Here is a 25,235-nt window from a genome sequence, read left to right as displayed (position 1 = left end):
AGGGTCCCCGATTCCCGGTGGGATCTCGGGGTCCCCGCCGGTGGGATCTCGGGTTCCCCGATTTCCGGTGGATCTCAGGGTCCCCACCGCCCACAGGCCCGGAGCCCAACCCCCGAAAGGGAGACACTCCGGAGCCCCAGGCCGACCCCGCCTCGCTCCCGCCCTCTCGGGGGAAGTACTTCCGGGCCGGGAGGCGGGCCCCGGAAGTGGCCGGCCCCCTCGGCTGCTGGCGGTGCCGCCGCTGACGGGAAGGATAAAGCAGGAGCTGCGGGCGGCGCCTCGGGGCGGCAGTTACGGCCCGAGCGCGGCGAGCGCTCACCTCCGCATTCGCCTGAAGGACTAGTGGACGGAAGGACAGACAGGCGGCGGCGGGGCGGGCCTGTAGCCTGCTTTGTGCTCTCACCATGTCGCGGGGCTCCATCGAGATTCCCCTCCGGGACACGGACGAGGTACTGTCGAGCGTGGAGGAGGGGAGGGAGCGGGCGGCCGGGAACTTGGGGGGTCGTCCCCGCACCCCTCCCCGACCCGCCCGCCGCCTCCGCCGAGCGGCTGGGCTTGCTTTCCGCAGGGAGCGCCCCCCGCGCGGCGGAGCCGGAGCCCCGAGGGAACGCCCCGGGCCGGCAGGGAGCGAGCTGCTGCAGGTCGGGCTGCGACCTGTCGGTCCCGGACGGCGTTCTCCCAGCTGGTCTCTCTCTTCTGGGAACCCCGAGTCCCCGTCAGGAGCCAGCCAGCGGGGCTGGCGCTCCCCGCACTGCATGTTCTTGGGTCTGTTTTGGAGTTTTCATGCTTGTTGTGTCGTGTGTGTTCGAGATACGGTCGTCTTCGCGTGCGGTCGCAGGGCTGTGTGACTGCTGTCCGCCGTCCCAGAACGTTCCTGTTCGATTCTGTGCCCACAGTCAGCAGTGGTTGTGACACAGGGATGCTGTCGCAGTGATTCGTGTGTGTGTGTGTGTGTGTGTGTGTGTGTGTGTGTGTGTGTAAGGAGGTGTTCAGCTTCCCCAGGTGTCCGGGCTGAGGCCTCCCCGTTTCCCCGCTTATTAACTGCTCTTTGCCTGTAGTACCTATCAAACAGGACTTTTGTTCCGTTGCCCAGGACTCAGCGTTTTACAAGTTTGAATGATGCGGGAACAGCTTTTACTGTAATATTAAGATTTAGGTCCTGGCGCATTAGCCTAGAGATTTAGGTCCTGGCGCATTAGCCTAGTGACTGGAGTCTTCGCCTTGAACGCTCCGGGATCCCATATGGGTGCCAGTCCTAATCCCTGTGCCCTGCTTCCCATCCAACTCCTTGCTTGTGGCCTGGGAAAGCAGTCGAGGCCGGACCCTGCACCCACGTGGGAGACCTGGAAGAGGCCCCAGGCTCCTGGCTTCAGACTGGCTCAGCTCCAGCCGTTGCAGCTGCTTGGGGAGTGAACCATTGGAGGAAAGATCTTCCTCTGTGTCTCCTCTATATATACATGACTTTCCAACAAAAAATAAATAAAATCTAAAAACAAAAAAGATTTAGCATATTTGTCACATAGTCTGCAAACATTGACAGGAATTGGCCTGGAACCATTACTCTGTATATGCATATTGGTGTGTGTTCAGGGCAGCAGCGATCACAAAAGAGGAAGTTAAAAAGGAAATCAGAAGTAAAGCCCAAGTTTTGTGTTGCAGGTCATTGAACTTGACTTCGATCAGTTACCGGAGGGAGATGAAGTTATCAGTATCCTGAAGCAGGAACACACACAGCTGCACATATGGATTGCCTTGGCGGTCAGTATTGACAAAACGCATCATCTGTGGGTCAGTTGTTCAGTTGTGGGGAAAATGTGTGTTGTGTTTTCAGATACAGTACTGGCCAGCTTGGGTTCATGAGAGATTAATTAATCGTCCCACGTGTAAGAGAAATTGATTCCATTATTTGTAGGCAAGTAATGCCCATTTCCTAAATGATGTGCTGATACTCAACTGGGGAATAAGGATTTGTTAGTACAAGCGAAATCCACCCTGAGTATCCAGTACTTAATTATGTAGTGGTGGTATAAGAAACAAAATATCACAATGTAAACATTGCTGCCTGACAGTGTTCCCCTGAACAGTGGACGATTTCACAGCCATACATTAGTTCCAGGCTAATCCACACAGCCCTTTGCATTTTTTGTCCTGTTTGTCACCTGCATTTCATGAGTACCTCCCGGGACAGTCCTGTCGGGAAGGCTAGGACTGTGTGTCCGGCCCTCCAGCACTGCTGCTGGGCCCTGTCAGCATTAGCCTCTGTTCCCAGCAGGCAGAGCAGGCATTGCACAGGTAACCATCCTGTCCACTCCAGTTGCAGCCTAGGAGGGCAGTGCTGCAGGTCTGCACCTGGGCTGTGTGCATTGCTCAGGCCGGCTCATTTTCTTCCTTTGATGTGGAGAGAACAACTTTCAAGAACATGCAGTGTCAGATTTTCCTGTCTCATGGAGACCAAGCCATTACTTCTCATTTAAAAAAAACTCAGAGTTTTTTAAAATGAAGAGAATTTGGGTTGTCTTTAATACATATGCCTTCTTGAACAGCACCAATGGGAAAATTGAGACATTAGAGGAATTGAGACTAGGGTAGAATGTATTGGTTAAGCATAGGTTGTTATAGGGGAAGGGGGATAAGCTTTTGGGATTAGGAGCTTTGGTTAAATCCCAGCTTGGCTGCTAAGACTTTAGACAACTGACTTGACTTTTGAACCTGTTTCCTCTTGTTTGAAAAAAAATGGGGATGTTTATGTACCTTCTTGCTGCGGTAGAGGTATGGATCAGACAAAACTGTGTACTTGAAGTTCCTAAGTAGTACATAACCCCTAGTAGGTGGTTAATGAACAATAGATTTTGTTTTTTTCTTGATTGTCATTGCAGCAGATGCCTGGGAATGTCGCTCTGCAGGCCAACATCACAGATAACTTTTGATAGATCTGGAACCAGAACCCAAGTTTTCTGTTTTGATGTCTTTGTGGCTTTCTGTCTCGATCTCTGCTTTGAAAATTTTAGCTTAAAATCAGCTATTGCTAGATAGAAAACAGATTAGAAACTTTTTTATGTTCTTAATTTTTTTAATAGGTGTAATAAAATCTAATTGACCTAAAATATACTGCATATATTTGAAGTCTACTGTCTTAGTCCGTTTCTGTTGCTACAAGTGAGTAATTGATACAGGTTTGGGTCAGAGCTGTGGAGCAGCAGACAAAGCTGGTGAAGTCCCTACCTACAATGCTTCCCCTTGTGGAGTCTGAGAGGTTTATGCTCTGGCAGCTGTGGCTGGTGAGGTCCTTCTTGCTGATGGGGACCTGCCAGTATCCATGGTAGTGACAAGCATAACATGGCAGAGCAGCAAGCTTGCTAGCAAAGCTGCTACCATGCAATGATGGGATCTGTTTCCACGACTTTCATCTGATCCTGGTTACCTCCCGTAGGGCACATGTCCACATCCAATTAACACATGATTTAGGGACTAAGTTCAAACTAACCTAATTCTTGAAGGGATGAGCAGCCAGACCCTAACATGTACCATTTGGGTTAAGTTTGGACCTGTGAAGTCCACACACTCATGATGAGGAATTTCTCCTTCACCCCTTAAAGATCCCATTGATGTCCTTCCCCATTTTGTCAGTGCCAGGCAACAACTGATGTGCAGTTTTATCACAAAATATTTATGTCTTCTAGAGCTTTATAAATGGAATTATATAATGTGTAGTGTTTTGGCAGGAGGTGTGGAGGCAGTCCAGCTTCTTTGATTCAGAATAATTATCCTGAGATCTATCTATATTATATCTTGTATCAATAATTCATCCCTTTTTGGGGCATTGTGAGTTAGCATGTTGAGCTACCACCTGTGAGTGACACTGGCAACGAATATGGGTACTAGCTCAAATCCCAGCTATTCCACTTCCAATCCAGCTCCTGCTAATTGTACTTGGGAAGGCGGAGAAAAATGACCCAAATCCATGGGCACTTGCACCCACGCGAGACTCCCAGATGGGGTTTCTGGCTGCTGGCTTGAGCCTGGCCCAGCGCTGACCATTTAGGCCATTTAGGGAGGGAATCAGTGAATGGACGATCTGTATGTCTAGCCCCTCTGTCTGTGTAATTCTACCTTCAAATAAATTAATCTTTAAAAATTTTTTGAAAATCAGAAAAAAATATCATTTTTTTATTGCAGAGTAGTGTCCATTGTGTGGCTATTGCCATAACTGTTTATTCATCTTTTGTATTGTTTCCGCTTCATTGCTATTACCAGTAAAGCTAACAACTTTTGTGTATGGCTTTTTCTATGGACACATGTGTAGTGATTGTAATTTGACCCTCTGCTTTATAGTTGGAATACTACAAGCAAGGAAAAACAGAAGAGTTTGTAAAGTTGTTGGAAGCAGCACGTATAGATGGCAATTTGGACTACAGAGACCATGAGAAAGATCAGATGACTTGCTTAGACACACTCGCGGCCTACTATGTGCAGCAGGCTCGGAAAGAGAAGAACAAGGACAACAAGAAGGACCTTATCACACAGGCGACCTTGCTGTATACAATGGCTGACAAAATTATCATGTATGATCAAGTAAGTTTTATCAAATTTCTTTGAATTTATGGAAGGAAAGCAAGACGCATGTAAAAGTTTTTTAAGATAACATGGTATAAATAAGCAAAAACAAGGATGAAAGAAGAGATGGGTTCATCATTAAATTAGGTTTTTCTTTAGTCCGTACACTATTGAAGTAATATTGGCAAATTTAGTATATAACTTGCCTACATGTTGAGTCAGCAGTTCTAACGTCTACAGGAAAATTTTCAGAATATTTTTAAAATCTGACTTCTCTGTCATTCTTGTTGGCACAGGAGACTTGCATTTCAGGGTAGTTTCTCATTTGGTAATTGAGAATTGTATTAGTGGTTTAGACCCGTTAGAGTTGACAGAGAAGTTTGAATTAGGTTCTACCTCTTTTCTATGTGGTAAATTATGCTGGTTTTAGTTAAAAAAAAAAAAAATCAGTTAAAATGTACTTAAAATCTAAGATGATGTGTTACTTTACAGAACCATTTGTTGGGAAGAGCCTGTTTCTGTCTCCTGGAAGGTGACAAAATGGACCAAGCTGATGCACAATTTCATTTTGTGCTCAATCAGTCCCCCAACAATATCCCAGCCCTTCTCGGTAAGCATTCTTTGGCAGCTACCTTCAGAATCAACTTTGTTAAAGCATATTCCTGGAAGAAATTTCTTTATTTAAAAAAAAAAAAAAAAACTCTTTAGTAATTGAGCAAGACAGTCAAATAGAATGTCAACAACTTACTGTTAAGTTTCAACATATTATTTTTGAAATTGCTGAAGTAAGAACTTATCAATTAAGAATAATTTATCATTTACATCTAGAGGATCAGTGAGCATTTTAGTAAACAATGCCAGGTGATTTTAGTTATGACTTTATAACGTTGAACATAAAGATAAAGGACTTTTATTTTGCTCATAAACTGACATAGCTTTATGGAAAATTAAGATGTAATGTAATGGGCCCGGCGTGGTGGTGCAGTGGTCAAGGTCCTCGCCTTGCACCCCCGGGATCCCATATGGGTGCCGGTTCTAATCCTGGCAGCCCCGCTTCCCATCCAGCTCCCTGCCTGTGGCCCGGGAAAGCAGTCGAGGACAGCCCAAAGCTTTGGGACCCTGCACCCATGTGGGAGACCCAGAAGAGGCTCCTGGCTTCAGATCGGCATAGTATCGGCCGTTGCGCTCACTTGGGGAGTGAATCATCGGACAGAAGATCTTCCTCTCTGTCTCTCCTCTCTGTATATCCGCCTTTCCAATAATAAAAGTAAAATAAATCTTTAAAATAAAAAAAAAATTAAAAAAAAAAGATGTAATGTAATACCATGTTTACCAGTTTCAAGTATTTCTTACTAAGAGATGTAGGAAATTTAAGTGAGTTATTGTGAAGTATAGTAGACTTGTGTTCTGTAACTGGAGTATGTATTTTTAAAAACCATTACAGGTAAAGCCTGCATTTCTTTTAACAAAAAGGATTATAGAGGAGCTCTTGCTTATTATAAGAAGGCCTTGCGTACCAACCCAGGGTGTCCAGGTGAGAGAAAAACTTTTATTTTAGATCCAAGCTCTGTATGACACAATTTTTGAGAATTTGGCACTTACTTATGAAGTTAGTTATGAAAAGAAACCATTGGATTGTTAAAATGATGGAATCATCCAGATTTTGTAGTTTTATGTTTGATTCAAAAGCTACAAAGTAGATCATATCGTAAATCTTTTTGCTGTATGCTGTTTTTCTTTGCAAAATCTCATTTATTCAGTAAGTTTTTACTGTGTACCAGCGATGTGCCCTGTGCTGTTCTAGCTGGGAATGCAGCAGCAAAGCAAGGAGACAAAAGTCTCTCCCCTCATGGGATTTACTTTGCACCGGGGCTATGAGTCAAAGATTTCTTATATAAGATATTGGCAAGGGCTAAGAAAAGGAAAGTAGGATAGTTGTGAGAAGTTTTGAAAATTAGGAAGGGTGACCAGGAAAATGCATTAGAAATGGTAATATTTGAGTAGAAACTCAAAAAATTCAGAGCCTCGTTGATTCATGGCAAATAGCATTCCCAGAATGAGCAAGCAGAGGAGGTTCAACCAAGGCCCCGAGAAAAAAATATGCCTGGCAACTGTGAAGAGTAGTGAGAGGTCTCTGTGTCTGGGATGGAGAGGTTGGAATGAGGGAGAAAATTGGTAGGAAATAAGATAAAAAATACCACAAGGGACTCATCATGTCCGGAGTCGTAGATTATTGCGAGGACTTGCGCTTTTAGTTTAGAGAAGATAAGAAGCCTTCAGAGGGCCTGAGGCACAGAAGTAGTGTGATCTGACACTTCTGGGTCGAGACTGGGTGGCATGTGGAGTGAGGGGCAAGGCCAGCGGGAAGTCTTGCAGTCCTGCAAGTCAGAGATTTTGGCTCACAGAAGGGTGGAGGCAATGGCAGTGATTTAAGTGACCAGGTTCTCAATCTATTTTAAAGGGAGAACTGGTAGAGTAGAAGTGATGTGTGAGACAAAACAGAGGAGAAGAAGTCAAAGGTAATTCCTAGGCCTAAGCAGTTTGAAGATGAAGCTACATTTTACTGTATTTAGACAGGAAGAGATTGAAATGCCTTTTTGACATACAAGTGATGAAATCCAAAAGGCAGCAGGCCTGGTCTAAAGTGATTGATTTGGAAGTCATCATCCTTGCGCATGCTCTCCAAGACCAAAATGGTACATGAAGTCAACCAAAGAGTGATGTGGGTAGAAAAGAGGTCCAGGGATAGAGTCCTAGAGCACTGTGACATTAAGGGGAGAACAGTGAGGCAGCAGCAAAGGAGCTGAGGAGCAGCCAGAACTACAGGGAGAAAATGGATAAGTGCAAAGTCCACGAAGATGGATGGAAAATGTTTCCAGAAGGACTGGATGACTGACAGTGACAAATTCTGCTGGTAGCCCTATTGAGACAGAGCCAAAGCTGACCAATCATTGGATTTAGCAGTATACACATCATTAGTGACCTTGATCAAAGCAGTTTTACTGGTATAGTGAAAGTGAGAACCTCTTTAGAGTAAATTCTAGGAAAAATTTGAAGAAAAGGGCTTGGGGAAAACAAATGTAGCTAGATCTCCCAAGGAATTTTGCTATAGAGAAAGAGAGATGCATTGGCAGCTGGAAAAGAAAATGGAATCATGATGACGTTTTAAAAGATGGTAGCAATTTGTGTGAATGAATATTATCGAAGAGAGAAGAACTTCTTTACAATGCTACAAAAATAGGGCAGGATTATGGAAGCAGTCCCCCCCAGTAGAAGAGAGAGCATCAGTTGTTGAGTGGACGAGTTGGCCTCAGGTAAGAGCAGGCCTGTGTTTGTACGGGACTTTGAAATGAGGTTACGTGCATTGGCATAGCTGTGGAGGGCATGGCAGTATGTGCGTTTAGCCATTCACAGTATTTAAGGTCTTACTGGAACTTTTGTTCTCTGAGAAAATGAAGGTTTTGGTGCGGCAAAGGTGTTGGAAGACAAGAAAAATAGTATTCCAGCTGCTCTGTGGTAGAAAAGTTATCTGTAAGAGGAGAGAGGGCTTCTTCTAACCTCCAGGGGAGCCAAAGCTGTGGAAAACCCAAGAATTTTATACCAAGGTTAATTTTTTAATATAATTTTATAATACACCAAGGTTAATTTTGGAGATTATGCAACTCAGAAATGGAGAAAGTCTTAAGCGATTTTATAATTGGCTTGAACCCTAAAAATACTTTAGCGTGACAGATTCATTTTTTGTTTTATTTAGCGGAAGTTCGTTTAGGAATGGGCCATTGCTTTGTGAAACTAAACAAACTAGAGAAAGCTCGTCTGGCATTCAGCAGAGCCTTGGAGCTCAATTCCAAATGTGTGGGAGCCTTGGTTGGGCTGGCTGTTCTGGAACTCAACAATAAAGAGGTATGTGGCTGAAAAAAATACCTAGTTCCTAACTGATCAGTTAGGCTGGCTGTCTCTTATCTGAAGTTCTTAGAGCCACGTTTGTCTTTAGAAATCAAGATTTCAAGTGCTAGGAAGAGAACGTGCCTGTACTGTATGATATCAACACCCCCATTACTAGGGCACTACCCCAAAGCAAACAGTTCTGTGGCAAGAAGTGACTCTGCACGCTAACAGTATAGCCTGACAGCTGAGGGGAATTGTTGCCACCAAATGAGTTTCCACCAAGATTCAAAATGAAAAACCTGGTTTTTTAGAGCTTATCCGAGTTTCAAATAAGAAATTATAGACCTGTGTGTGTCAGTTTGCAAATAACACAGCCCTTAAAATAAAGGTTTTTTCTTGTTTATTAAACCAAACATCTAAGGCCTCAGATTTCCTCCCTTTAATGTGTAATCCTTCTTCATCGTTGTCTGTCTCTTCGTACTCACAGGACGGCTGCTGCATCTCAGCAAAGACGGAGGAAAGGGACAGGATAAAAGGCTTTCTATTTGAAAGACTCCCTCATAAATTGAGAAGGAAGCTCTCCATCCTTTCCCTCATTAATTCTCTAAAGCAGGGTTTCCGTGGTTTCTCAGCCTCAATACCATTGGCACTTGGGGATACGTAATGTCCTGTTGTGTGTGTGTGGAATCATCTTATCCAACATCTCTACCTTCTACCCAGTAAATGCCAGTAGCACTGCCTCCACCAATTTGTGGTAATCAAAAGTGGCATTGCTCTCAGTTGAGAATCGGTGCCTTAGGCTGATTTGCTAGGTCGGGGAGTAGGTTATCTCAGCTGGTCACTTAAGGCTCATCCTCTGGGTTAGGGAAGGGAACTGTCCTCCCTGAAACCAGAAGAGCTCCACAGGCTGCGCAGTCTATTATCAGGGTAGAGGGACAACATGGCCATGGGGAAACCCACCACCATCTGCCATGCCAAGAAGAGCTAGAACAGAAACACCAGAGATGGCTCTTGGAAGGTGGAGACTGTCAAAGCAGCTGAGAACTCTGGAAAATAGAAAGGAGGAGTTGCCAGGGTCATACAGCAGGTAAAGTGACTACCTTGTGACCCCAGCATCCCATTTGGAAGTCAGTTGGTGTTCTGGCTGCTCCACTTCCAATCCAGCTCCTTGTTGATATGCCTGGGAAAAGCATCAGAAAACGGGCGGAGTGTTTGTGTCCCTGCTACCCACATGGGAGACTTGGATGAAGTTCCTTGCTCCTGGCTTCCACTTGCCACATCCCTGGCCATTGTGACAATCCGGGGAATGAACCAGTAGGTACAAAATACCTCCCTCTCTTTCTATGTAACTCTTTCAAATAAATACATCTTGTAAAAATAAAAAAGAAGAGGGGAAAAAATAACAGAAACAAGAACAATATTAAAGATTTATGGAAGGAAGAGTAATCACAAGTGCAGTAAACATGCTTAAAAACCAGTTAAGGGCCTGGCGCTGTGGCCTAGTGGCTAAAGTCCTTGCCTTGAATGCACCGGGATTCCATATGGGTGCCGATTCTAATCCTGGCAGTTCCACTTCCATCCAGCTCCCTGCTTGTGCCCTGGGAAAGCAGCGGAGGACAGCCAAAAGCCTTAGGATCCTGCACTCACATGGGAGACCTGGAAGAAGTTCCTGGCTCCTGGCTTTGGATTGGCGCATTATCAGCCATTGTGCACACTTAGGGAGTGAATCATCGGATGGAAGATCTTCCTCTCTGTATCTTCTCTTCTCTTTATATCTGACTTTGCAATAAAAAATAAATAAATCTTTTTTAAAAAATCATAGATAAGACTGGTACTGGGGGAGGAGGCATTAAAGTGCTGCCTATGATGCTGGCATCCCATATGAACACCTTTGAGTTTCAGCTACTCCTAATCCAGCTCCCTGGTAATGTGGCTGGGAAAGCAGTGGAAGATAGTCCAAGTTCTTGGGTTCCTGCGACCCATTGGGGAGACCCAGATGCAGCTCTAAGTTCCTGACTTCAGCCTGGCCCAGCACCAGCCATTGCGCTCATTTAGGGAGCGAACCAGCAGCTGGAGGTTATCTCTCTTCCTCTCCCACTGTCCCTTTCCCTCCTTCTTTTTGTCTCTCTCTCTCTCTCTGTTCTTTCCCAGTCCCCCATAACTCTGCCTTTCAAATACATTAAGTAAATCTGTAAAAGCAAATTGTAGTTAGGAGTGAATTCAAGCGCAGGTGTTATGACACAGTAGGTCAGCAGCCGCCCGGGATGCCAGGATCCCATATTGGATTGCCAGTGCCCCTCCCAGCACCTGTGCTTCCTGTTAATGCTTTCTGGGACACTGCAAATGAACAACCAAATGCTTGGGCACCTTGCTGCCCATGAAGGGATCCACACCTCACCAGCTTCAGCTTAGCCCAGCCCTGGTTGTTGTAGGTATTTGGGGAGTGACACCTCTTTTATCTTACTCTCACTCCATCATTGCCTTTCTCATAGATGAAAATAAATTTAAAAAATAAATATGAAATATACATATCTAATATCAGAGTACAGAGTTCTGTACAATGTGGGTGCTTCTCTAATTAAAACTAAATCCTAATAATTTTATATAACTCACTCTTTTAAATTTTGAACCCCCAGTAAAACAAGAGCTGTATTTTAGTTTCTGAATTTTAAGGTTATATTATCTTGTTTCTTGAGATTATAAAGAAAGCTTTGGAAAAGTTTAAGTTAGCTAATGTTTTCATACATCTTGTCACAATCTTATTTTTAGGCTGATTCCATCAAAAATGGTGTCCAGCTTCTTTCTAGAGCTTACACTATTGACCCTAGCAACCCTATGGTATTGAACCACTTGGCAAATCACTTTTTCTTCAAAAAGGTAAGATAAGTCATTTACTTTAAGCCCTGATTTTTGACTTAGTGTATTACAGTTAAGACTGTGGCACTTAAAAGAAGTTTGAAAATATCAGAGTTTGCTTTGCCAAATTACACTGGGACAAGTATATTTGTCTATCCATTTTTATTGACACTCTATAATGTACCCAACACTTATAAGGATGTGAAACAAGGGAGTCAGCGTTTCTATAAAATAATTCAGTTTCATAGAGAAGTTCAAAAAAAGTTCAAAGTCTATATCCAGTTGTAGAGAAATAAGGAGGTGATCAAGTGGCTAAAAAGGGTTTTCACCAGGTTGGAAAGTTTCTTGAGTTGTAGGTGTTTTGGTGTAGCTCACCAGGTGGTTGAGAGGGGAAGGCAACAGACCTGGAAGAGTGTTAGTCTGGTTTAGAAGAGCGTCACACCAGATGGGCAAGCCATGGAGCAAAGCACGGGCACTTGTGTCTGAGGAGCATATGGATGTACTGATGTAGGCAGCTGGAAGTTCTTGACAGCTTTCTGTTGATTGTGAGGCATTTTTAAAGTTGCCACTAATTCTGTAGAAGTAATAGTACTTTAATTCCTTCAGACAACTAAATCTAGGAGTCATTGATGGGACTGAAGTTGTGGCACTGTAGCTTAAGCCACCACTTGTACTGTGGGCATCTCCTACTGGAGAGCTGGTTCAAGTCTGGCCGTTCAACTTCCCTTCTGGCTTCCTGCTAATGCCCGTGGAAAATTGAAAAACAAACAAGTGATGGGTTGTTTCTGCCACTCATGTAGAAGATCTGATGAAGCTCCTGGCTCCTGGCGTTAGCCTGGCCCAGCCCTAGCTGTTAGAGGCATTTGGGGAGTGAACCAGCAGATGGAAGATCTCTGTCTGTTTCTCTGTCACTCTGCCTTTCAAATAAATACATCTTTAAAAACAGATTCAGTTGACTGCATTTTTATGTAATAGTCATGAAAATGTAATATACCATATTGAAACCAAGTGCTTAAATATGCTAAGAACTTTAAGCTAGTTAAATGGTAAATTAAATAAACATTACAGGAACCAGCACTGCACTGGCATCTCATGGTACCAGTTCTAGTCTCTGCTGCTCCACTTCCAATCTCTCTGTGTAACTCTGCCATCCAAATAAATAATTAAATCTTTTTTTAAAAAGTTATAAAACTATATCAGTTCTTTTAACAATAGTATTAAGGTTGTTATTTATATACACCCTCTGCTTACTAAATACTAAGTGCACTCCATTGTTTATTTAGGAAATCTTCACGGTAAGCTTATGGAATAGGTCACCTTACCACCATTTTATGGATGAGTGATTTGAGAACCTTTTAGAACCTTTGACTAAGGTTTATGGGGTGTGTTATGGGACCAGGAGGCAGTGTGTAGGGGGAGATGGAATGATCTTATAGGTGAATGAAGTGTGCTGCTTAGATAAAACAGCTGCACAGACTTGACTTACGAGTGCTCTCGGCTGACTTTGTCTTCCTTGTTCAGGATTATAGTAAAGTCCAGCACCTGGCTCTACATGCATTCCATAACACAGAGGTGGAGGCTATGCAAGCAGAAAGTTGCTATCAGCTGGCTAGGTCGTTCCACGTGCAGGTGAGAAACCATGATAACTTCCCACAACATCTGGGCCTGTTGTTTTATTTATGGTATTTACAGTTTTTGTGAGCCTTTTTTTTAACACTTTTGCTTTGTTTCTGTCTTTTAGGAGGATTATGACCAAGCTTTTCAGTACTACTATCAAGCCACACAGTTTGCCTCGTCCTCTTTTGTGCTACCGTTTTTTGGCTTGGGACAAATGTATATTTATCGAGGTGACAAAGAAAATGCATCTCAGTGCTTTGAGAAAGTTTTGAAAGCTTATCCTAATAATTATGAAACTATGAAAATTCTTGGCTCTCTATATGCTGCCTCAGAAGACCAAGAAAAAAGAGACATTGCCAAGGTAACATTTAAAAGATCTCAGCTGTTTTGTTAGCTATATTCAGGAATAGCTTAATATATTAGTATATGATAGTTTAATAGTTTGATAGTATATATAGTTCCTAATATTAACAATAACTATTGATATATAGTAATTTAATAGTATATATGAGGGATACTTTTAGTCCTTGTTTCTGATTATTACCACTAGAGATAAAATAGGAGCACTGTTAGATCAGGTAGAAGCACCTGACATACTAAGCAGGTTAAAGTAACCACCGTTTTTCACTTTGCCAGCCTTTTGGTAGACTGCGTTCACTTAATGCTCTCTCTCCATCCCAGGGCCATTTGAAGAAGGTCACAGAGCAGTATCCTGACGATGTGGAAGCGTGGATTGAATTGGCACAGATCTTAGAACAGACTGACATACAGGTATTTTGGTTATACTTTGTAACTCATGCTTTTCTGTAATCCTGCTGTAATGTTTGTCTTTCATGCTCACTCACTACCTCTTCTGTCCACTATGAAAATTCAGGGTGCCCTTTCAGCTTACGGAACAGCCACACGAATCCTTCAGGAGAAAGTACAGGCCGATGTCCCCCCAGAGATTCTGAATAATGTGGGGGCCCTCCATTTTCGACTTGGAAACCTGGGGGAGGCAAAGGTAGGAGAATGGAAATATTTTCTTCTAAACAGTTGGTGAAATTCTGTGTATATCTTTGTAGGGTGTATCGACCGGGTCTTTGAACGATGTGACTTTCTTTCCTTCTAGAAATATTTTCTGGCATCGCTGGATCGCGCGAAGGCAGAAGCTGAGCATGATGAGCACTATTACAATGCCATCTCTGTGACGACGTCGTACAACCTGGCCAGGTTGTATGAGGCAATGTGTGAATTCCACGAAGCAGAAAAGTTGTATAAAAATATCTTACGAGAACATCCAAATTATGTTGACTGTAAGAATTTTAACTTTTCTTATATAACACATTTCTTTAAATTCCTATAATTCGTACCCATAATTCACAGCTGAACCCAGTTGCACTATTCAGTGGCCAGGCTGTGTTCAGCTGAACCAGCTTCTTTCATTTGGCTTTGTCTTTCTTTGACATATTTGATCATAGATTCACCTTTTAACTGTTGACTTCATCTTAATGTTGGCAGTGCTTTTAATAGTGAACAAGAGAAATATTTTTCTGTGAAGCAGTCCTTATTGGAATGTTCCAATTTGAGTTGTTTGCAACCAAGACATTATAAAATGTGAAAAGTTTTAAAGTAATTATGGTTGACTGATTCATTTGAGAAATCAGTCACATCAGGAGCTATTAACTTGGCATCTGTCACACTGTTGTGGATACAGAAGTAATTTAAAATAAATCAGATTTTAGTTGGTTGCCAAACTGAATTTCATTGACATGATAGACAGCTGTTAGTGATTTCCTGAAGAGAATGACCTTTTCTAAAGAAAACAGTTTGTGTTGTATGCATAATTTTATAGGCGCATGGTTTCACTGTGCCTATAACTCTGTTTTTATCCAGACAGCTTTTTAAGAAGAACTTACTGGCAGTGGCATGTATGTTAGAAACTGAAAAGAGAGACCAATGCCACGCTTCTTAAGTAACTTAGCTTCAGATAAGGAGATGGACCAGAGTACCAGCATTGAGAATGGAGTGGAAGAGGGAAATCCTAGATTCCAGTGAGACTTGGTGGTGACAAAATTATACTTCAGCTTGTTAGATTAATATTTGATGTTTTGTCTCCCCCTTGGAAATTTTCTGTTTCTTGTATGGCTGTATTCACAAAAAGACAATTATTTCAAAGTCGTGATTGTTGGCAGTTAGCATTTCAAACATAAAACCTTTAAATGCTGTTTTCAGGCTATTTGCGCCTAGGAGCCATGGCCAGAGATAAAGGGAACTTTTATGAAGCTTCGGATTGGTTTAAGGAAGCTCTTCAGATTAATCAGGTTGGTAATATTGAGGTTTAATTGTGAGAGATAATTATTGTCACTTCTCCCTGTAAGCAAGTTCTTTTTTAATGGCTGTCATTACTTATAGTGACTTTGGTATCTCTCTGGTTTTTATTTTATTTTCATATTTGCATATATTAAAATCTTTTTTTTTTTTGAGACGTGGATTTACAAAGGAAGGAAGAGAGAACTTCCATCCGCTGGCTCACTCTGCACACAGCTGTAACAACCAGAGTTAAGCCAGGGACTTCCTCTGGGTTTCCCACATGGGTGCAGTGCCTATGGCCATCCCACTCTGCTCTCCCAGGCCATCAACAGGGAGCTGGATTGAAAGTGGAGCAGATGGAATTCCATCCAGTGCCCATATGGGATGCTGCTACCACAGGCTGATCTGCCACCACAGCAGCAAACCCCCTGCCCCCAGTTTATATTTTAAGAATACTAAAGGAGTGACATTGTATTGCAGGGGGTTAAGCTGCTACCTGTGACACCGGCATTCTGTGTCAGTGAAGTTTCAAGTCCCAGCTACTCTGCTTCTGCTGCAGCTCCCTGATTGCCTGGGAAAATCAGTGGCAGATGACCCAAATGTTTAGGCTCCTGCCACCCACATGGGAGACCCAGAAGTTCCTGGTTCCTGACTTCAAACTGGCCCAGCCCCAGTTCTTGCTATATTTGGGGAGTACACTGTGATGAAAGATAACTCTTTTTCTCTCCGTTTCTCCTCTCTCTCTGTAACTCTGCCTTTCAAATTAATTATTTATGAAGAAAAAAGAATGCTGAAGAGTAGCTAGGGGGTTGGTCTGTCAGTTAAGACATCTGGCTAAGGATGCCGTATCCCACATCAGAAGATCTGGTTTAGGCACCTGATTCCAGCTCCTGATTGTAGCCAGCTTCCTGGGTGACACTGATGATGATGTAAGTATGCGGGTCCCTGCCAGCCACGTAGGAGACTGGATTGAGTTCTCAGCTCCCTAAAAATCACTCCCCAGATGTCTAAGATGGCAATAGATAGGAGTGCTTGCCTTCTCTGTCTCCATCTGCTTCTTCCTCTCTGTTCTACTACATATCTGTCTCTGCCCTCGAGTCACTAAATATTTATTTATCTATTTATTTATTTGAGACAGAGCTCTTGTCTGCTGATTGACACTCAAAATACCCCCCCAAACAACCAGGAGTAGGCTGGGCCAGAGCCAGGAGCTGGGACACACCCAGGTCTCCATGTGGGTTTCGGGGGCTCAGATACTTGCACTGTCACCTGCTGCTTCCCAGGGTCTGCAGGTGCAGGAAGCTGGAGTCAGGAGCTGTTGCTGCAGCTTGACGCACAATCCAGGTGGTCTAGCCGCTAAGCCAGCACTGTCCCTGGATTGTTAATCTTACAGTAAACAGGGGCCATCATCTTAATATGAATTTCTTCTGTTTCCTTCCTTATTCCTTCTCTTCGTATGTACTCAACATACCCTTTCTAGTGTGCCTACATGTGGAATTTTAGGAACATGTGAGAAAAGTGTGTGGAATCCTAGTATTTTAGCATTTAACTGGAACAATAGAGTAGAAGTCATCTAAACTTCTTGATTGATCCATGGCAAAAATTAGATTTTGCGTCAGTTTAGTATACCCATACATGCATGAATAAACAGCCGAAAGTTTCCGAAGCAGTGTTTGTTCCTCCAGAGGGCCTTACCTCCATTCTGTTGGATTTCTAGGCTGAAAGCTGGGCACTACTGGTGGATCTTAACTCCTGTGTTGGAAAACCACTGTTTCAATGTAGCTAATAAACCTCTTCTGAAATCACCACTGTAGGAAGTTGAATGATCTCGTTCAATTGACAGTTACAGATTTTGCTTCTTTTTGTGTGTTTCAGGATCACCCAGATGCTTGGTCTTTGATTGGTAATCTTCATTTGGCAAAACAAGAATGGGGTCCAGGCCAAAAGAAATTTGAGAGGATATTAAAACAGCCATCCACACAGAGTGACACATACTCCATGCTAGCCCTGGGCAACGTGTGGCTCCAGACTTTGCATCAGCCCACTCGAGACCGAGAAAAGGTCATCTCTCTTTTTAAACAAAACCTGCACCCTGCATGCTTATTTGGATTTTGTGAAATAATGCTTGTTACTTTTTACAGGAAAAACGTCATCAAGATCGTGCTCTGGCCATCTACAAGCAGGTGCTCAGAAATGATGCCAAGAATCTGTATGCTGCCAATGGCATAGGTGAGTGTGAGGCCCAGGCAGCCGGGCTAGGTGTTGGTGCAGTGGCTAAGACGCCGTGTGGGAGGCCTGCGTCCTCTAAGTACTTGCTGCTGTGCACCCTGGAGGACAGCAAGCGATGGCTCATACAGGTACCTCTGTTCCTGCCTGGGTTTGAAGGGTCGGCTCCTGGCTTCAGCCTAGCTAAGACTGTTGTGGGCAGTTGGGGAGTGAACGTCTGGGTAGAAGACCACTATCTGTCTCTCCCCTACTCTCTCTCCTCCCTCTCCTCCCTGTCTCTGACTTTCATTCAAATCAATAAAACATTTCAAAGTTCAAAAAACAAATAAAGAATTAAAAACTTGAGTACCCCTTATGATTTCTGAAATGAATATATTTGGAGGAGTGCTTATGGATCAGACTTTCTCTCCAAATGTAAAATAAGACTTGCGGTTGCTTTATGGGCTACAATTAGGCAGTTCCTAAATGTGACCCTTTCTATAACTGTAGGCGCTGTCTTGGCCCACAAAGGGTATTTCCGTGAAGCTCGTGACGTGTTTGCCCAAGTAAGAGAAGCAACAGCAGACATCAGTGACGTGTGGCTGAACTTAGCACACATCTATGTGGAGCAAAAGCAATATATCAGCGCCGTGCAGATGGTAATGTCTTTTAAGATCTGTTTATGCATGTTCATTGTGGAGCAGAAGTTTCTTAGCCTTTCGGCTCTGTCTGAGAGCTAGCTGCCTGCTCTCTTGGCGATGCTGTGTCTGTTCTGAGGTTTGTAATTACATGATGTTAAGGTCAGGCTTTGTTGTCCAGGCAGATGTGAGGTTCAGACTACCACTAATTGCGTGCCTTGGGCAAAGGACATTCTCTCCAAGCCAGTTTCCCTGTCTTTAAGGTGAGGATAATTGTACTTCAGCCTCTTAGGCTGTTGCCAGGCTCCATATGGAGAGAGTTAGTACTAGTTTGCCTAGCATATTACTAAGTAACCAGTAAACAGAGAATTCCATATTCATTTGTTTGTGAAGCTGCATTGAGTTTCAGAAGAGAAAAATGACATTTTTTGATTTATTTGTTTTTATTGAAAAAGCAGATTTACAGAGGAGAGACTGATCTTTCATTCACTGATTCACTCCCCAAGTGGCCACAATGGCCAGAGCTGACCCAAACCGAAGCCAGGAGCTTCTTTCAAATCTGCCATTTGGGTGCAGGGTCCCAAAGGCTTGTGCCATCCTCCACTGCTTTTCCAGACCGCTAGAAGGGAGCTGAATGAGAAATGGAACAACCAGGACATATGGAATCCTGGCACACGCAAGACAGTTTTTTTGTTTTTGCTTTTTGCTTTTTTAAGAAAAAAGAAAACTTTATAGGAATAGGCTTTCATGATTGCAGAATTTTGTTGTGATTATCATTTGCAGAGTACTTGACTTTGACATACAGGCTGTATTCAGCACCTTTAACGCGTTAAAAAGTGGGACCAACGTTGTGGTATCATGTAAGTGATGCCTACTGCACTGGCACCCTGCATGAGTGCTGGTTTGAGCCTCGGCTTCTCCACTACTGATCCAGCTCCCTGCTGTTGCTCCTGAGAAAGCAGCAGCAGATGCTTGAGCCCCTGAGACCCATGTGGGACACCTGGGTGCAGTTCCAGGCTCCTGGCTTCAGCTTGGCCATGGCAACCATTTGAGGTACACTAGAGGATGGCCAGTTGATCGCTCCTGACTATAATTCTACCTTTTAAATAAGTAATACATGAATCATATATGTATGTATATTTATATACATATCTAAATATAAAAATGACTCTGGGTTATATTATAGCCAGAAACAACAAGCTTATTACAAAAAGTACAATAAATAAAAGCAAATCAGGCTGTGGGAAGTGGCTTGCCTTTAGTCTAAAGAGCAAGTTATTTTGGTGTTAAGAATAATGGGGAGGTGCTGGTCTCAGGATTCAGAACTGAGATTGCATATGGTAACCTGACAGGTGGTTTTTTGCTTTTTTTTTTTTTTTAAGATTTATTTATTTATTTTTATTGCAAAGTCAGATATACAGAGAGGAGGAGAGACAGAGAGGAAGATCCTCCATGCGATGATTCACTCCCCCAGTGAGCGCGACAGCCGGTGCTGTGCTGATCTAGAGCCAGGAACTTCCTCTAGATATCCCACATGGGTACAGGGTCCTAAGGCCATTGGGCCTTCCTCAATTGCCTTCCCACACCACAAGCAGGGAGCTGGATGGGAAGTAGGGCTGCCAAGATTAGAACTAGCACCCATATGGGATCCCGGCGCGTTCAAGGCAAGAACCCTAGCCACTAGGCCATGGCACCAGGCCCAGAGGTGGTGTTTTTTAAGGTGGCCTTCTTGATCTGCAAAATCATAATGCCACCATTTTTTAAAATATTTATTCATTCATTCATTTATTTGAAAGCAAAGCAACAGTGGTATTGGTAAGGGGGTGTTTGGGTGATCATTCTCCATATGGCTGCAACAGTCGGAGCTGAGCCAGGCCAAAACCAGGAACCAGAAGTTGGAGCTAGATAGGAAGTGGAGCAGCTGGGACTCTAACCTGTGCCCATATGAATTGCTGGCACTTCAGATAACAATCTTACCAGCTATATCACAGTGCCAGCTCTAATAATGTCGTTTATAAATGCAAAATAATTACTACAGATTTAGGGGAAACTGACTTTTCTATAAACAAGGTCTTTACTGTGACAAGAGGAGTCCGCAGTCAAATAATGTGAGATTCTTGTCCAGATTAACAACAGTACTATTGTGTTAGTCTTACCAAGAATAAACCAAAATTCTCATGCTTGTGGCCAGTGGGTTCTACCACTCCTACAGCCAGGCACTAGAGACGCTATCCCCGAGGGGCTGGCGTGGGACTGCTGGTGAGTGGTCGTGGGCTGATTCTCCATGGCTGATTTCCTGCTGGCAGCAGGAAAAAGGTTTGCCAAACTGTTCATTTCTTTCTGTGAGGAAACTATTTCATGTATCTAGTATTTCTGAGGAAGAGGTTTTTATGTTGTGAAAATGTATCCTGATGAATATAAAAAATATTTCCAAAATCATTCTCTGAAAATAACCCTACAGAATAAAATGCCTTAAAATTTTTTTCTTTATTTTTATTACAAAGTCAGATATACAGAGAGAAGAGAGACAGAGAGAAAGATCTTCCATCCGATGATTGACTCCCCAAGTGACTGCAACGGCCGGTACTGTGCTGATCCGTAGCCAGGAGTCAGGAGCTCTTCCAGGTCTCCCACGTGGGTACAGGGTCCCAAGGCTTTGGGCCATCCTCAACTGCTTTCCCAGGCCACAAGCAGGGAGCTGGATGGGAAGTGGAGCTGCCAGAATTAGAACTGGCGCCCATATGGGATCCTAGGCATTAAAGGCAGGGATTTTAGTCACTAAGCCATCATGTTAGGTCCTAAAATACCTTTTTTACATAGCTTCAAAATCGCTTGAAATTTTGCTACCAAATGGAAAGGCCATTTCATCCCTGTTGAATTTCGCTTTGTTTCATAGTATGAAAACTGCCTCCGAAAATTCTATAAGCACCAGAACACTGAGGTGGTGCTCTATCTGGCTCGAGCACTCTTCAAATGTGGCAAGCTACAGGAATGCAAACAGACTTTGCTGAAGGTAAAAGGGAGAACTCTGTATTCTCATGCATGTTCGTGCTGGGTTGTGTATTTTAATCCTTTTGGTCTGTTTTCACATAGCTGCAACAGTCAGGGTTTGCTTTTTACCCACAGGCGAGACACGTGGCACCCAGTGATACAGTTCTCATGTTTAACGTGGCCCTGGTCCTGCAAAGATTAGCTACGTCTGTGCTGAAAGATGAGAAAAGTAATCTGAAGGAAGTACTTAATGCGGTGAAAGAACTGGAACTTGCACATAGGTAACAGCTTCTAGTAAACACCTTTGGTCGGGTGTGTGTGTGTGTGTGTGTGTGTGTGTGTGTGTGTGTGTGTGTGTGTGTGTTAAGGCACGTTCCTCACAAGGTGCTGAAAAGCACTTCATTCTAGCCATATTTGCACTCAGACACATGGTTGGCACTAGGTGTCACCAAACTGCAGCCAGCATCCTGCCAGATTTGGTTCATGGACCCCACCCTTAGAACTGGCTGATGAGCTTGGTAGCTAGCTCATCTTGGATTTTTCATTAATCACAATAATTTTGATTTTATACTTGTGAGAGATTTAGATTCCACTTATGTTGGTTTTAACTGTCATGCTAGTGTGTCCTTATGAGGTGTTGATTTTCATTGAGCTAGGATTAAGTTCTTAACTCTCAAATACTGTTTAACAGATTTATTCAGCTCAACTCAAAATTTGTTTAACCTTACAGTATTTGTTAGGTAATGCAATGTGTGGTGAAATGAAGGCCTGACATTTTCTCAGCTTTTATCCACTCTTTCTTGAATTCTCCTTTAGCATGTCTTACCTTGCTTGGAAAGGACAGATGTGCCTCCCAGCCCGAGTCCTCTGCTGCCATGCTGAGCTTGTCCTGTATGAGACATAGCAAGTAGCTTACTGATAACAGCTTTTCTAAACAAGCTGCACATGCCGTTTTCCTCTTGAGATGATAGTCCTTTGTGCGCTAAGTATATCCATGTCAGTCAATCAGTATGCAAGCCTTTAGTCAAACTATTTTGGTAGAACAGAATAAAAAAAATTTTTTTTAAGGTTTATTTATTTATATTATAAAGTCAGGTATACAGAGAGGAGGAAAGACAGAGAGGAAGATCCTCTGCCCGATGATTCACTCTCCAAGTGACTACAACGGCTGGTACTGTGCCAATCCGAAGCTGAGAACCAGGAACCTCTTCCAGGTCTCCCACGCAGGTGCAGGGTCCCAAGGCTTTGGGCCATCCTCGACTGCTTTCCCAGGCCACAAGCAGGGAGCTGGTTGGGAAGTAGAGCTGCTGGGATTAGAACCGGCGCCCATATGGGATCCCGGGGCACTCTCAAGAAGAGGACTTCAGCCACTAGGCCATGCTTCTGGGCCCAGAACAGAATAAAAATTTTTAAATTAGACCATTTCTTTTTAAATGTTTTATTTTTCATTTAGATACTTCAGTTACCTGAGTAAAGTGGGTGATAAGATGAGATTTGATTTGGCCCTCGCTGCTACGGAAGCCAGGTAACGCTGCTGGGCAGGGAAGGTGACCTGGTGGGAGGGGGAGTGGCATGGTGCTGCTGCCTGGGCTGGAAGAGTGACACAGTGGTGCCTGGGGTCCCTGGCTTCACAAAGCTCACCCTTTCATACTTCTCTCAGAACTCCCTCTGCCAACTGTTTGCTTTCTTTCTTTGTTTTTTAATATTTCTTTTTTTTTTTTTTGAAAGGGTGAGTCTTTTTAAGATTTATTTTTAAGTCAGATACACAGAGAGGAAGATCTTTTGTGCAGTGATTCACTCCCCAGGTGACTACAGTGGCCGGTGCTGTGCCAATCCGGAGCTAGGAACTCCCATGAAGGTACAGGGTCCCAAGGCCTTGGGCCATCCTCGATGCTTTCCCAGGCCACAAGCAGGGAGCTGGATGGGAAGTGGAGCAGTCGGGATTAGAACTGGCGCCCATATGGGATCCCAGTGCTCTCATGGCGAGGACTTTAGCCGCCAGGCCACCACTCTGGGCCCTTTTAAAAAAAATTTTTTTTTGAAAGGCAGAGTTACAAGATGAGAGAAACTTCCATCCATTGGTTCACTTCCCAAATGACTGCAAAGACTAGGGCTGGGTCAAAGTGAAGCCAGGAGCCTGGAATTTCTGGGTGTCCCACATGGGTATAAAGGTCCAAGTACTTGGGCCATTCTCCACTGCTTTCCCAGGTGCTTTAGCAGGGAGCTGGATGGGAAGTCGAGCAGCTAAGACTGAAGTCATGTCCATATGGGATGGAGGGGGAGGTTTAATCTACTATGCCACAGCTCTGCCCCCAACACTGTTTTCTTAAGAACTTAAATTGTGGGGAGAAGGGTTGTCTGTTTCAGTACTTCAGTTGGGTTACTAGTCAGCATGATCCTGGACTGTTCATGAGTCATCTGAAGATCATGTGAGAAATCTTTAGCTGTACCTTGAGGAAGACATTGTAATTTGGGAACTTAAACACACTTGATGGAACTAAAATGATAAAATTAGTTTTGCTAATTAAGATTTCACATACATGTCAGCTGATAATTCAGTTTCCAATTTCTTAATTTAAGGAAAGATCAGATGCTCTTGAGTTTTGTGTTGCCTTTCTAAGAGAGCCTGCCGTGTGTTCTAGGCAATGTTCAGACTTACTGAGTCAGGCACAGTACCACGTGGCTCGGGCACGGAAACAGGACGAAGAAGAGCGGGAGCTGCGGGCCAAGCAGGAGCAGGAGAAGGAGCTGCTAAGGCAGAAACTGCTCAAAGAACAGGTAGCTGCTGGGTTCCCAGGTGTGCCAGGGTCGGAGAGTCGTGTGCATGCATGTACTTTGTGCTTGTTGTTTTTAAAAGTCTTTCTAGTCTGTTTCATTATCAGAACCCATCTTGATGAGATCTTTTTCCTACCTTTTCCTCACAGGAAGAGAAACGTCTCAGAGAAAAGGAAGAGCAAAAGAAACTTCTGGAACAACGGGCCCAATATGTGGAGAAAACCAAAAACATTCTCATGTTTACCGGTGAGACGGAAGCCACGAAAGAGAAGAAGCGAGGGGCTGGTGGACGGGTAAGGCATGGCTCCCGCAGGCGCTGGTGCCTCGGTGCTTTCTGGCAGTCATCCTCCGTAGTGCGTCTGATAGATCCACCCTCTCCGTGATTGCAGTATTGACTGCCTCCTTCACTAAGACGGTCTTCTGCCAGAGGGTGCTTTCCAAGTGCATTCCAAGGTTGGCTGCGTGCCAGGCACCTTGGAATGGCCTCTAGAGGTTGATGATTTGTGCAAAGTTTTAACCAGTTGAGACGTTGAACCCAATTAGAAGTTGTAAAAATAGGGGGCCTAGTCAAACCTATCTTGCATGTGGCTTAGTAACAGACCTTTCAGGTGACTGCTAAATTATGGCATCTTTCTAAACCTTGGAGTTCCAACCATAGTGTGCTGGCTGGGAAAGAACTGATGTCATTTCGTTTGGATTTCAGCGTTCAAAGAAGGGAGGAGAGTTTGATGAATTTGTCAATGATGACACAGATGATGACTTACCTATCTCCAAAAAGAAGAAGAAAAGGAAGGGCAGTGGTAGTGAACAAGAAGGCGAAGAAGAGGAGGGTGGTGAGAGAAAGAAGAAGAAGAGGAGGAGGTAACGTCATCAGGAGTGTTTTAGTTAACCTAGGAAAGGGGCCAGACAAGCCCTTCACCCTCTGAGGCTGTTGATGTTGAGAATTAATGAATACCTGGTGCTTATGTGATCTTCACAAACAATGAAGAAAGATTTTCATGTCCCCACCTCCTACTATAATCCTAAGTTGGACCCTGCCCTCCCATTACAAAATCCCCTGGAATTTCCATACCTTCCACAGCCCTCTCTAGGAGTTGTGATTTGGTCAGAATCACCTTCCTTGTGTCTGAAATTGTAGTATCTGTTGGCAGATGTATGTGATGCAGAAGGAGAAAACTGGGCTTGTGTGCACGTCAGCTGCACATGTGCAGTCCTAGACTCCTCTCTCTAACATTGTAGCAGCAACATCCACGAGGTGGCCATGCTTTATGCATGCAGTGTGGTATGTGGAAGCGCCTCCTAAACTGCCCAGTGCCACCTGCTGCTGAGAATGACATTCTGCCCTTCTCTAACCTCGGCTGTCCTGTTCCCTCACCTGATGCTGCCATGGCCAGGAACCTTGTCACCTGTCTTGCCTAG

At 43.8% G+C, this 25,235-nt stretch overlaps 1 protein-coding gene across 2 annotated transcripts in view; it reads left to right on the top strand.

Moving 5' to 3' along the window:
- The first annotated feature begins 233 nt into the window (after nt 1–233).
- CTR9 (CTR9 homolog, Paf1/RNA polymerase II complex component) overlaps nt 234–25,235 on the top strand; it is a 28,607-nt gene continuing 3,605 nt past the window's right edge. The window contains exons 1-22 of one of the 2 annotated variants that reach the window (XM_040989121.1): nt 234–449; nt 1,660–1,758; nt 4,333–4,572; nt 5,047–5,164; nt 5,999–6,088; nt 8,309–8,457; nt 11,212–11,319; nt 12,820–12,927; nt 13,040–13,276; nt 13,597–13,686; nt 13,790–13,918; nt 14,027–14,210; nt 15,130–15,218; nt 17,083–17,268; nt 17,349–17,436; nt 17,923–18,071; nt 20,947–21,063; nt 21,177–21,322; nt 22,495–22,566; nt 23,684–23,819; nt 23,966–24,109; nt 24,520–24,677. In XM_040989121.1, coding sequence (XP_040845055.1) covers nt 405–449; nt 1,660–1,758; nt 4,333–4,572; nt 5,047–5,164; nt 5,999–6,088; nt 8,309–8,457; nt 11,212–11,319; nt 12,820–12,927; nt 13,040–13,276; nt 13,597–13,686; nt 13,790–13,918; nt 14,027–14,210; nt 15,130–15,218; nt 17,083–17,268; nt 17,349–17,436; nt 17,923–18,071; nt 20,947–21,063; nt 21,177–21,322; nt 22,495–22,566; nt 23,684–23,819; nt 23,966–24,109; nt 24,520–24,677 — 2,882 coding nt within the window. In that variant the 5' untranslated portion in view covers nt 234–404. The remainder of the gene's footprint in view (nt 450–1,659; nt 1,759–4,332; nt 4,573–5,046; nt 5,165–5,998; nt 6,089–8,308; nt 8,458–11,211; nt 11,320–12,819; nt 12,928–13,039; nt 13,277–13,596; nt 13,687–13,789; nt 13,919–14,026; nt 14,211–15,129; nt 15,219–17,082; nt 17,269–17,348; nt 17,437–17,922; nt 18,072–20,946; nt 21,064–21,176; nt 21,323–22,494; nt 22,567–23,683; nt 23,820–23,965; nt 24,110–24,519; nt 24,678–25,235) is intronic. The other variant, XM_040989122.1, reaches the window with a different exon arrangement.

This window comes from Ochotona curzoniae, unplaced genomic scaffold (assembly GCF_017591425.1).
Source record: "Ochotona curzoniae isolate NIBS_2020 unplaced genomic scaffold, NIBS_Ocur_1.0 contig_517, whole genome shotgun sequence".
NCBI classification, from domain to species: Eukaryota; Metazoa; Chordata; class Mammalia; order Lagomorpha; family Ochotonidae; genus Ochotona; species Ochotona curzoniae.
The sequence above is the reverse complement of the archived record's forward strand: the minus strand, read 5'-3'. Positions and strand labels throughout refer to the sequence as shown.